Source organism: Mastigoproctus giganteus, chromosome 11, assembly GCF_048544385.1.
Source record: "Mastigoproctus giganteus isolate SK-2022 chromosome 11, ASM4854438v1, whole genome shotgun sequence".
Classification (NCBI taxonomy): domain Eukaryota; kingdom Metazoa; phylum Arthropoda; class Arachnida; order Uropygi; family Thelyphonidae; genus Mastigoproctus; species Mastigoproctus giganteus.
This window is the reverse complement of record NC_143585.1, coordinates 120302827-120316310: the sequence shown is the minus strand read 5'-3', so window position 1 is coordinate 120316310 and position 13484 is coordinate 120302827. Positions and strand designations below refer to the sequence as shown.

At 34.7% G+C, this 13484-nt stretch overlaps 1 protein-coding gene across 1 annotated transcript in view; it reads left to right on the top strand.

The window, feature by feature from the left end:
• Positions 1-13484, top strand: part of LOC150078390 (vesicular integral-membrane protein VIP36-like) — a 163907-nt gene that overhangs the window by 83832 nt on the left and 66591 nt on the right. The window contains exon 5 of the mRNA XM_090384345.1: positions 11073-11234. Coding sequence (XP_090240471.1) covers positions 11073-11234 — 162 coding nt within the window. The remainder of the gene's footprint in view (positions 1-11072; positions 11235-13484) is intronic.

The window sequence follows — 13484 nt, the reverse complement described above, 5'->3', positions numbered from 1 at the left end:
AGGCCTATAGCACACTCCTACTCTCAATTTTGATCTCCCAATGCTTATGTCACACCAAGCTGACTCGACACTGCACTGTCCAGCGATATCCACTGGCTTCACGTCCTTGGATTTTATGTATTTCTTAACTAATAGCATCACCCCTCCTCCCTTCCTATCCAGTCTATCCTTTCTGTAGACGTTGTACTCCCCAAATTCCAGTTCTGCATTCCTTATATCTGTGTGACACAACGTCTCTGATATCCCAACAATATCTGCCTTTGATGTTTTGTGCAATACCTCAAATTCATCAAGTTTATTTACTAAACTCCTAGCATTGGTGTACACGCAGGTATACATGCACCTATTTCTATTCTTAGCTACCCTAACACAACCCATGTGTTTACTTGTACCGCAATGACTCCCAGCAGTCTCTGAAATATCCTGCATCTTGTTTTTCAAGCTTCTGCTCATTCCAATAGAAGCAGTGCAAGAATCTCTTTCACCTCTGCCGGTGGCTACTGTTAATCTATTCGTCTTTGTCTCACCCCAAGCTAGCAGTTTTCCGACTCACCTAACACTGCCTCGTTTCATTAGATAACCATTTAGGCCTGAATCTTGAACAATATTTCTTAATAGGTATGAAACTTTTAGTAGCTTCCACGATTAATTCCTTGTACGCTTCCCACTTAAAATTTACTGTTGGTAACATCGTGAGTTGATCCCACTGTACAGAATTTAAAAACTGTCGGAGAGCACTGTACTCACCTTTACGGAAGCAAAAACCCTTTCCTTTACCCCTGATGGTAATTAAATCTTTAAGTAAATCCCACATCAGTACACTGTGATCACTCCCACCTAGTGGTTCCTTTATCTGCAAATTCTTAATACACGAATGATCACTGCTGATAACCAGATCAAGAGTATTACTTTCTCTGGTTGCCTCTCGAACATGCTGCTGCAGAAAACAATCATCCAATAAATCCACAAAATTCTCGCTACTGTGCGAGTGACCAGTCCACAAGTTCCAGTCAATATCTGGAAGGTTAAAATCCCCCATTACAAGACATTCTGATGTACTGGCCCATTCTATTTCTCTGCACAACTGTTCATTGTACTCATCAGAGTCATTAGGCCTATAACACACTCCTACTCTTATTTTTGCTTTCGCAGTGCTTATGTCACACCAAACTGACTCAACAGTGCACTGTTCATCTATATCAACTGGATGCACTTCTTTTGATTTTATGTTTTTCTTAATGAACAGCATAACACCACCTCCCTTTCTATCCTGTCTATCCTTTCTGTACACGTTGTACTCCCCAAATTCCAGTTCAGCATTCCTTATATCTGTGTGACACCATGTCTCTGCTATCCCAACAATATCTGCCTTTGATGTCTTGACCAACACTTCAAATTCATCAAATTTATTTTCTATACTTCTATACTTCTACTCCTATTCTTAGTTACCCTAACACATGCCATATACCCACCTATTTCAGGATGACTGCCATCCGTCCCTGAAACCCCCAACACCCCTCGCTCCAGGTCGCTACTTATTCTAATAGAAGTTGTGCAAGAATCACCTTCACCTCTGCCTACGGCTACCGTTAAACTATTAGTCCTTGTATCCCCCCAAGCTATCAGTTTTCCGACCCACCTAACGCTGCCTCGATAGCATCAGCAAATATTCTTGCACCCTTTCTATTTAAGTGCATCCCAACCCTATAGAAACAGTCTCTCCTGTTAACAAGTACAGTCCAGGCTGAAAAAAATTCTACCCCTTGAGCCTTGCACATTCTTTCCAGGGCCGAATTGATCGACAAGGCTCTCATCATATACTCCCTTCTATCGTGTCTGGGCAGAATTGCAGACACTTTCAAATTCAACCCTAATTCTCGGCTTTTGTTCAACAGTGACCTGTACTTGTTAAGTAATTCTGCTGGTCTCCTACTCCTAATATCATTAGTGCCAACATGTACAACTACATCACCTTTTGTGCCCTTAAAAGATGATATCTGCTCTACAACGTCATTGACCTTTGCCCCTGGCAGACATATCCTGGTCCTGTTCCACCTATCCTTTTTACAAAGCTTGTTTCCCGTTTCCCTGACAATAGAGTCACCAACAACTACTAGTTCCTGAGGGACCAGCGCATTCTGCCTTGGGGGTTGCCGCTGTGTTGCGTGATGACCAAGTGCAAGCTCTGGCTTTGATGTGGCCAGCTGAGAGCCTGATGGGCCCCTCAATTTAGATCTTTCGAGGGCATCCACCCTGTCCTTCAAACTCTCATATAGGCCCATTACAACGCTGAGTTGTCGCCCGATTTCCTTACACTCCTTACATCGCGCACACACAAAGACATCCCCCATGGCAATGTCATGTTCCGTTCCAGAGAGTTCAGCAAACATTTCACAAGTTGCACATTTTTTTAGGCTGTGATGCATTGGAGAATCGCCCCCCCCCCTCAGTTCTCCCCTGAGTCACAGCACTCCTGCCACTTTGTGCCCGTTGCTTTGCTGCTCTAGTTTGGGGCATGGTACTTTAAATTAATAAAATCAATAAATTAAATTAATTAAATGTCAATACTATGCTATCTAATAGAAACAGTGAAGTGTATTACTCTAAATTATAGAGCTACCTAACTGCCTAGAGCTACCTAACTGCCTCAATTAAAAAATTTGAATTCCCTACCACTATATACAAAAACAGTGGCTGCAAGATTCGAACGAAATAACGGTTTTACGTGTGTATTACGTATATCTACAAAAACTGTTTATCTAAATTAAAATAAAAATAACCAGCGTAACTATAACTATAAGACTACGTATTAAGTACAATATAAAATAACAACTATGTATATAAAAAGGCAAACACTTATCGTTTTTTTCAGAGACTGCAACTGACAGCTGTAATTTTTAAAGAGAGTCAGCGCCCTCCGAAAAGAGAGAGAAATAGAAAGAGAGGAAGTCAAAGAGCTCCAAATGATTAATGGAGTTGGGAGAATGGTAGAGACGACAGATGAATTTGACAAAATGAGGTAGAGAGATTTTAAGCCAGAGAAGATTGAAAAGAGGAGATTCCAAATTAGCAATTCTCTGACAGGGAATATCGGAATGGATGTATGCACAAGTACCACCTTTGACGCGAAAGAAATCATACAGCGAATAATTTGGGCAACTGAGATGATCAGTGGTTGAATCAACCAATAACTGAGATTCTGTCAGAAAAGTACATGGGTTTGTCAGACGGTAAGTGAAATGGACATTACTGAGATTAGAACTGAGACCACGTATATTTGTGAAATGAACTAGGAAGTGTTTGGGAGGTTTACATCTTTTTGCAGATAAGTTTGCTCTATTTGTTTGACTATTCATTGTGTATTCAATAGTAAGAAAATTGTGGGTGGGGTGGGACATGCTGTATGAAGTAATGAAATTTTAGGATATGGTGTACACATGGTAAGAATTTTAGGATATGGTGTACACAAGGTATGCCCAGATCCTTGTCATAACGTCGCCTCGACAGTGCACCCCACATACACACTACTCAGACTCCCAGTCACTGTCTGGCAGAGTAGAGACAGCAAGATTATACACTAGCTGAAGTTTAATAATAAATGCAAGGTACTGCATTTGGGTAGCAGTAATCCCAAAATTATGTACCATTTGGGTGGTACCAAACTGAAAGTAGTGAAGTATGAAAAAAGATCTAAGGCTAATTATAGTCTGTATACAGAAACTTTTCTAGCATGAACAAAGGGGTGATATTATCCCATTGGCAGCATTTCCCAAACTGCGTTCAACAGAACACTGGTGTTCCATGAAAAAATTGTAATTAATAAAAAAAAAATTTTTTTTCCTCATTTTAAATGTTACATACTTGAAGCAACATTTAAATTGAGAAAATACAACACTTTTTGTATGAGTATAATTTAACATTATTTTTTTCCAGTTATCCACAGAACACATATTGGATATGAGATATTCACTCAACATGTTTGTATGCATATAACTTATTTATGTAGCACACAGTTGTTAATTTTGAATGGATTTTTATAATATTTTATATGTTTTCCTGATAGAAATTGTGCAACATTTTGTTTTGATTTTGTTTTCACAAATAAGCAAATGAGCATTAATTAGTATATTTTATTTCAAAAACCAAATAGCCCAAAAAGAATATGTTTTCTAGAAGTATACTGTAGGACAAAGAGTTCTGTGACTAAAAAAGTTTGGCAAACACTGGTATAAGGCAATGTTTAGGCCACATGTTGGGGACAAAAAGGAATATTCTTACCAAGAAAGATGGGTTGAGTAAATTGTAGTCTCTGGAAACTAGGCATCTGTGAGTGACCTAATTGAAATGTAAGGCTTTAAAATAGCTAAGCAAATGAAATGCTGATGGTATTTTTACTTTCTCTCTCTCTCTCTGATGGAACACACTAGAGGACATAAATTTAAAATGGGGAAAAAGGTGGCTGTGGGATAGATGTGTGGAAATTTGCATTCAGCTGAAGGGCAATCAGTTGTTTGAATAAACTTCCAAATGTGTGAGGTGGATAGTTTTAAATAAATTTAAGGAAAGGTTTGGACAAATTATTGGAAACAATGGGCAAAAAAAAAGAGCTATTTTTTTTTTTTTTTTTTTTTTTTTTTTTTTTTTTGCTGATGCTATATAAGCTTTGCAATCATGTTATTAATACTAACACTGATATACCACAGCAAAATTTTATTTAAGAGTGCAATAATCAGAGGCATATTCCTTTTTTGCTAAGTCCTTAACTTTGCATCTGATCTGATGGACACTGCAAAGTAAAAGCTACCCTTCCCCCTCCCACTAATTGTTGCTACAAGCTTAGTGGCTCTTTCTCTTTCTGTCTTCCTAACTATACACACAGTCTTATTTGAGTTGTTTTTGAAATACAGTAATACCCCGAAGTTACGCGATAGGCGGGTCCGACGAAAATCGCGTAAGTCGAATTCGCGTAAGTCGGGGTACAACTTTGCATATAAATACATATAAATTTTGCTTAATTGGGACCAAGGACTAACAAAAACACTAGTTTAGAAGAAAAATATTAATAAAATTGCAGTTCTTTATACATATTAATACAAAATATGTATTAAAAAAACAAATGACTTACGTTAAAAAGTTATTTCGATGTCGATGGCTTCATAAAATCTAACAAATTCGTCTGACGACACAGCGCGTTCTTTTTTTCACGCAGAATTTCTTCGTAGCTAGCTAATAATTTTTTTATTCCTTGCTTTGTAGCTATAACGCGTTCTTCGTTGGAGTCTGTTTTCTAAAAATTTTAAGCCCTTTACAATTGAGCCCTTTTCAATTTTCAACCTGTCAAGTTTGCCTTACCTGTCAAGAGAAATTTTCTCGAAATTCAAAAGTCATGTGCATTTCGCTCAAACCGTTTCACAATTTCATATTTTTTCTCTATCGACAGAGGCGGACTGGCCATAAGCCTTACCGGGGAAACCCCGGTGGGCCAGTGTGATTTTGGCCATAAACCATAGCATATGAAGCCACTATAAATTTTCCCGGGTAAGAATTTTTGACCCAGTCCGCCTCTGTTTATCGATAATTGCTTTTCTTTTTCTCTCTGAATCTGCAATGTCTTCACCAGGACGCTTCCTTTTCACACCTTTTAATTAAGTATTTTACTCATTTTTAGGGAATAAAGCACAATTACAAAACGAGGAGGCACGCTGGATACGCATAAACAAAGCTGCGTGCATGTAGCAACTGAATAAACAACACCATAAAGGCAGAGATACGCTATTAACACCTCACATTTCTAGGGGTTACTACCATAAAACAATAAAAATCCAGTTGCGTTTCTGCTAGTGAAATCTGTTATAAACTGGTAGTAAACTCGATCTAATTGCATTTGCGATTATACCGATAGCTGGAATTTTGTTGGTTTTTACGTTATTATGGTGAAATGTGTTTCCCCTTCACTGATATAAAAAACATAAAAGCAGCAAAGTTGAATTTTGTTCATCTTTCGCTCTCATTCTCCGCCGTCGCACCATAAATCGATAACATATGAAAAACGACCTTGAAGATAGTGGGCGGTAGCGTTGCCAAACGAAAAAATCAAGAACCGCGTAACTCCGAGTTCGCGTAAGTCGGGGTAGCGTAAGTCGGGGTATTACTGTATCTCATTATCATTTACTTAGAATTCTACACAAAAACATTCCGATTGGCCAGGTACCACCATCTATATTACTATACTTCTTCACTGGGTTGGTTGCTTGACTACAACAGAAGTCAAGCACTCATCATTTGATCATTTTATATTAATTGTATTAAATGGTTTCATGTCTCAGTTATTCATTTGACAAAACCTGTTAATACATGTAAGATGTAATGCGGAATTTCCTTGCTTATTCATGTCTTTTTAAACTTCAAATGGAATTTATATTTAATGGCTTTTCCCCCTAGCAGAATTAATAAAAAATATTGATTTGTTTGAAAATTACAGGTGTTAAAAACACATTTTAAAATTTTTGAATTTTTCATTAAATAAAATATAATGTTATGTGTAATATGTATTGCAATCCATTAGTAAAAGATGTAGCATCAGTACAACAAGCAGAATTCAAAAAAACCAAAAAAATTTTCAAAAACTGTCAGGTTATTGCTTTTAAAACAAATTCAGAGATAAATACTACTTATACACTTTGAAATTTTTATTAGATCAAATACATAAATAAGACTGATAATATAGCAATGCGATATAAAAAAAAAATCATTATGACTAGCACGTAGTTTTTTCCCTTTGCGTATAATGAAGGAATTATTGACATCAAAATAATTTGACATTATTTTTATGTCAATAATTTTTACATCAAAATTATTCATAGATAATTTTCCTTTAAATTTTGTTAACACATCAAATATATCTGAGAAAAATTTTATAACAATATAGTTTTCAAATAGTAATCACTACGAGTAGTGTACACTTTGTTTTTGCTTTGAGCGAAGTGGGCAAAGATATTTCTCCCCATCCTCTGCGGCGCCTCCGTAGCCAGGTGGGAAGGAGCAGCAGTGCGTAGCACGCGTTTCTTGATTAGACCCGGGTTCGAACCCGTCACCACCAAATATGGAGGATGCGGAAAGATCACGGAATGACCACCGCATATCCCGGAGCAATATGGCCTTAGTTGCTAATGCTCCTGAAAACCAAATAACTAACTAACTAACCCATCCTCTGCAACCTAGAGGCAGATTTATAGATAGTGAAGGATAACCACTTGAAACAAATCAGATTTTCGAGTTGAATGAAAAATGTAAGAACAATGGGAAAACTAAAGGAAGAACAATGGAAAAAACATTATGAAGAATTGTGGAAAGACCCAACATATTAAACAGAAGAGATACAGTTAGACCCAGTTAGTGACATAATCCGATAACAAAGGAAAAATTGGAAAAGGCATTGAAAGCTACAAAAAAATAGGAAAGCAGTGGGAATGGATGGTATAAATGCAGAACTGATCAAGTATGGAGGAAGTTTTTTAAAAGATAGGATATTAAATTTAATTAATAAATGTTGGGAACAATATAAAATACTGGAGGAATGGAAGATAGCAAAAATTATTTCAATATTTAAAAAAGGAAATTGAAATGATACAAAGAATTATAGGGGGATTAGCATATTAAATACAGTATATAAAATGTATAACAAAATAATAAATAATAGAATTAAAATTATCTCTGATGAAATATTAATAGAAGAACAGGCAGGATTCAGAAATGGAAGATCATGTACAGATAATATATTTGTATTAAAACAAATAATAGAAAAACGAAAAGAGTTTTTAATTTAGAAACGCATTTAGCATTTATAGATTATGAAAAAGCATTTGATTCAGTAAACAGACAAATTATGGAACATTGAGTAATAAAGGATACCCAAAGCATCTTACAAAAATAATAGTTTATATCAAGGAACAAAAATAGTAATAGATACAGGTAATAAATTAACTGAAGAAAGTATAATAAATCAAGGAGTTAGACAGGGATGTAGCTTGTCACTAACGTTTAATGAATACAGGGATATATTTAAATACAAAGAATAGGATTAATGCACTGTTATTTGCAGAATATCAAGTAATTATTCAAGATAGTGAAGATAATTTACAAAGAGCAGTATTTAAGTTAAACCAAATAACAGAAGAATATAAAGTTAAAATATCAACAATGAAAACTAGAACAATGGCTTTTAAGGGGAAAAATATTGTGAAAACAAAAATAGTTATAGACAATAAAATATTAGAACAAGTAAAACATTTTAAATATCTGGGATGTGATAAAACATATGATGTTGAAGAACATATGAATCAGAAATTGACAAAATTTCAAAATATATGTGGAACAATAAAAAGAACTCTGGCTAAGAAAACAAGTAAAAAAATACAATTGAAATTTTACAAAGTAATAGCAATATCAACACTTCTTTACGGTTCTGAAACATGGATACTGAAACAAAGACATTAATAGAATACAAGCTGCAGAAATGAAATTTTTAAGATATGTTAAAGGATGTACAAAATTAGATAAAATACCAAATGTAAATATTAGAAAAGAATTAAAGATTTACTCAATTAATGATAAAATTATAGAATATAGGCAAAGATGGAAAGAACATGTAGAAAGAATGGAAGATAATAGATACCCTAAATTAGCTTACACATATAGAGCAAAAGGGAAAAGAGACAGAGGAAGACCGAAGAAAAGATGGGCATACCTCTTTGAGATCGGAACAGGCGGATCGCCTAATCCGTGAAGGAAGACAAGACATGAAAAATGTACTCCACCAAAAATGGAAAACAGCATAAATTTCTGAATGGTTCCATATGTCAGTGATTATTGCTTTATGTTCTAATTCTCTTTTATCAGATATTGAATATTTCGTTATAAAGAAAGCTGAAAATGTCTTTTTCAAATTCTTCATTCAGTGTTTTTTGTTAGTTGGTAAATTATATTGTTTCGTCTGCACAAGAAAATATGAAAACTATTTGCAGGTGGTTTTTCAAACTAGAGCTGCACATTATTATTTTTCAACCTGAAACTTAAGATTCATGTAAATACAATGTGTATGTTATAAGAAAGAGTAAGTTAACCAAAAGAATTGATTCACAACTTTATAGTGCAAGTTAGAGAAGAATGCTCTCTCATTAGAAACAAGTATTGAAATGCATAGTTGTAACTTTGAAACTAATTGAAACTACTTGCCCTTCATTAGGTCAGGATGAGCCTGAAAAGAATGAGAAACCTTTGCAAAAGGTTTCCCATTCTTTGTGGAATGCAAAAATGTTTTTTTGCAGATGATGGATAAAATTTTATAGCAAAAAAAAAAGTTTGAGGTATGAAAAATGCTGTCCTTTATGGTTTTGTGGAATATTTTTTTACAAAGAGTGAATTCTGTTAAATTACTGCACCTGACAGATGATCACCTATTGCTGAGTCCTCTTAAGGTATAGCATTCACAATTGAAGTAAGAAATGATTGCAATCTACCAAAAAGGAAGTATTTACTTTAACAGAATGTATAATCAAGAGCCGGTGTTAGGCACATGTAATAGATGCATCTACACCGAGCATTGCTTTTTCACAACAAGGCCTTGCATAATCAAATTTACCTCTGTTATGTTATTGGAAATACAGGCACTCCCATAATTTATAGACATTTGTACATATAAATAAAGCTACATGAGATATATTATTACAGTACAGCCTTTGATTAGTCCCCCTGCATCATGTATAAATGGATGAAAGCCTGTATTTATGTGATTAGGATGTGCTTCTGGCTATACTTCCATTATAGCCTATAATGGATATGTAGCTGGATAGAAGCTGTGGAAATTAACTTTACAAGAGACCAGAATGCTTGGTTAGCATTTAGACAGGCAGCAAGTTTTCTGCTCTCTAGCATGTTCAGGATTGAGTTTGAATTAATAACTGTTACAATTGGCAAACTTTAGTGTAGGCAGAAAATAAAATTGGAGATTTGAAATACAAGACAGTTATGTTATGCTACATTCTTATATTGAATGTCCTTAGCATGTTTTTCTTCCCTGAATCTTGATTTTCCAGTTTAGGAGAAGAAAAACCAAGAAAAAGGACAAGATTTTAGGCTGGAATGAAAAGTGAAGGCTTTCATCCCCCACAAGAATAATTTCACTAACATGATCCCAGCAAACATTGTGATTGGAAGATTTAAAACAGTAATTGAAACGAACAAGAAAAAGCAGAATACAAGCATTATTGCTTGTATTCCGCTTAGCATTATAAGAACGCAAAACAATTTTGCATTCTTATAATGCTAAAAGACACAAGGCTGAGAATGATCAAGAGAAAGGCTCCATTGGAGAATATCCATCCCCAAGTTGCGATCTGAGGTACCCAAAGGACATCGACCATGTACTTTGAAGGGTTGTTGGTGAAGAAGAGATTAGGAATGTTGGGTGTGTGGCTAAGATTGTCTAGTATGCTGGTAAGAAAATGAAGAAGTTATGTGAAGTCATTAGTAATCACAAAAACCTCAACATCCTAAACAGCTTCAACCATATAACTAGTAAACTGAAGTCAGCTTCAGTGTTTTAATTATGAACTTTAAATTCACTACGGAAAATTACTTTTATGTTAGGAAAGTTAGACTGGAGAAAGTAGAGTTTCAAAGAAAGGAAGTCAGAGTTCCAAGTGATTAGTAGAGTTGGGTAAAAGATAGAGGCAGCTGATGAATTTGACAGAATAGGGGTAGAACGATTTTTAAGTTAAAGATTCCAAATGAAGGAATATCTGACAAGTTATATCAGAATGGAATATGTACAAGTGCCACCTTTGAAGTAAAAGGAGTCGTTGTGGTGTACAGTATGATAATAACTTAGATTTCAAGTACTAAAATTCCCAATTTAGTTTAATTTTTTTGTTAGAGGTTATTAAATATTTTTGCTTTTCGATAGAAAAGAAAATGGTAAGAATTCAAATTGAAATGTAGCATGAGGCAGAAGCAGCCACTTATAATTGTTTAAATACTTTGTTTTTAATAATGTTTCAAATTTTTTATTATAGCATGGTCATCCATACATTTCTGCAATGGTGAATAATGGTTCGTTGCATTATGACCATGACAGGGATGGAACCCATACAGAACTAGATGGATGTGAAGCAAAATTCAGAGGGGTAGAACATGAAACCCATATATCAATAAGATATGAAAGAGATCTTTTAACTGTAAGTACATTGTGCAGTATATTTATTAAAATTTATTTTGACTTTTGCTTAGGAATAAGTCTCTTAAGATTACAGTGATCTCCAGATTATGAACACCATGCAATTCTGTGAAGTGGTTTGTAAATTGGAATTTTTGTGAAATTTTTTTCACATATTTGTTTTAGTATGGTTAGTATTAGAATACTCAGATGTTGCAAGGAAGCCATCAGTTTATGCATGCATTTATTTAATGCGTCATTTGTTCTTTAATTTTTGTATATAGCATGGCTTTATATCACATTTTGTAAAAAAAAAATGCAGTATACCTTTTAAATTGAATGGGTGTCTAGAGGAATTGTCAAGAAGCAACAATGCTTTGTTCAAGGTATTATTATTTTTGCAATATTTCTTTATAGTAGGACAAAAGTAATAAGTAACCATTCTTCAGAAATCTTCCAAATTAGCCACCCCTTCTGATTTGCTTGTCATACAACAGAATAATAGATTTTTTTTTATATCCTTTAAGAGCTCTTAGATTTTCTACATGGGTTTCAACTTAAATTCTCTTCAGAATTTGCTTCTAAAAGAATGTATTTTTGGCCACCTTAACCCCCAGGTATGGACTATTCCTTGCATTAAGTAAAAGTTCTTCTGGGCATTCTTTTTCAAAGAAAGAAGTTTTTTTTTTTTTTTTTACATTGAAGACTTAACATGATAAATATACTACAATAATTTGCAAAGTTTCAGAATATGCTTCTGCTGCCTCAAAATCAGCACTGGTTCTCTGGCCAGTTAATTTCAATTTGTGTAAATTAACCTCTTTTTAAATACCTCAAACTATCCAGAGCTTGACTTGAAACTTTCAGTGAATGTATATACACTCTTTAAATCTTCAAAGAGTTTAGTTTGTTTTGAATTACTTTTGTGCTTAGTAGTAGTAGTGGCATGTGATGCAAGAAATCAAATGTATGAGCTTATGCAGCATCAGCCAAAATTAAAAAAAAAAAAATTTACAAAACAATTTCCTCTAAATGTTTGTCCAGTTCCTCCTTAAATTTATTTAACCTATCAACTTCCATAATGACAAATGAAAGTTTGTTCCAGCAATTAACCACCCGCTGGCTAAAGGCAAATTTCCGCACATCTATTCTACATCCTTCTTAAAATGAGGCCTCCAGACCTGTATGCAGTACTCAAGGCGTGGCCTGACCGTTGCCTTATACAGAGGGACAATCACCTCCTTTTCCCTGCTAGCAAAATTCCTATATATCATTGACAAAACCCCATGACCTGCCCTAGCAGCCTGTCTGCATTGCTCAAAAAACTTCATATCTGACTGCACAATTACTCCCAGGTCTTTTATTTAATGGGACTAGTTATTGTGTTTTTTCTTCAATTCAGGTTATTAATGTGGCCTTTATTTTTCAGTCAAACTACACAAATTCTGCCATTTAGCAGCTGATGATTGAATTATATCCTTAATTTATTTTATTTTTGTTACACAGAGCATTAAAACTATGATAAATATCATAGTTTTAAGAGCATTAAAACTATGATATCATAGTTTTAATGCTCTGTGTAACAAAAATAAAATAAATTATGAATCCAGAGCACGCAGGCTTGTTTTATTATGAATTATATCCTAACCACATTTCTTTATTTTTTTCCTTACAGTACACTAGATTCTGTTAAAAACACAGTCTCCTCGTTTAAAATAATTTGAAGGCTCCCACATAATGTCTTAGTAATTGTGGTAGATTACTATCAAATTATTAATATGATTTCTCCTATTTTTATTGTAATGTACAGAATTGGTGGAAAATTCTGTTTTACTTATGCTAAATGTAACAAACTAGTTCAAATTCAGTGAAAACGTCTCAGCTCATCATTCTAATGCAGCTTATATAAACACAAGTACTTCTTAGATTTACCACCTGTTTGGAATGAGGAGTATCTGCTATATGTAATCAATGGACACTGCTCGTCGTGGACTAATGTTATTAGTGGAGTCCCTCAGGGCTCAGTGTTGGGTCCATTATTGTTTTCTGTATTTATAAATGATATTGATGATGGTATATCAAGCTTAATGTCCAAGTTTGCAGACGATATGAAGGTTGGCAGGGTTGTCAAGGACACTACTGACACTATGCTGCTGCAACAGGATCTGGAAAGGTTGAGCAGATGGGCTGAGAGGTGGCAAATGAAGTTTAACATTGACAAATGTAAAGTACTACACATGGGCAACAGCAACCCCAGAGCAACGTATCAACT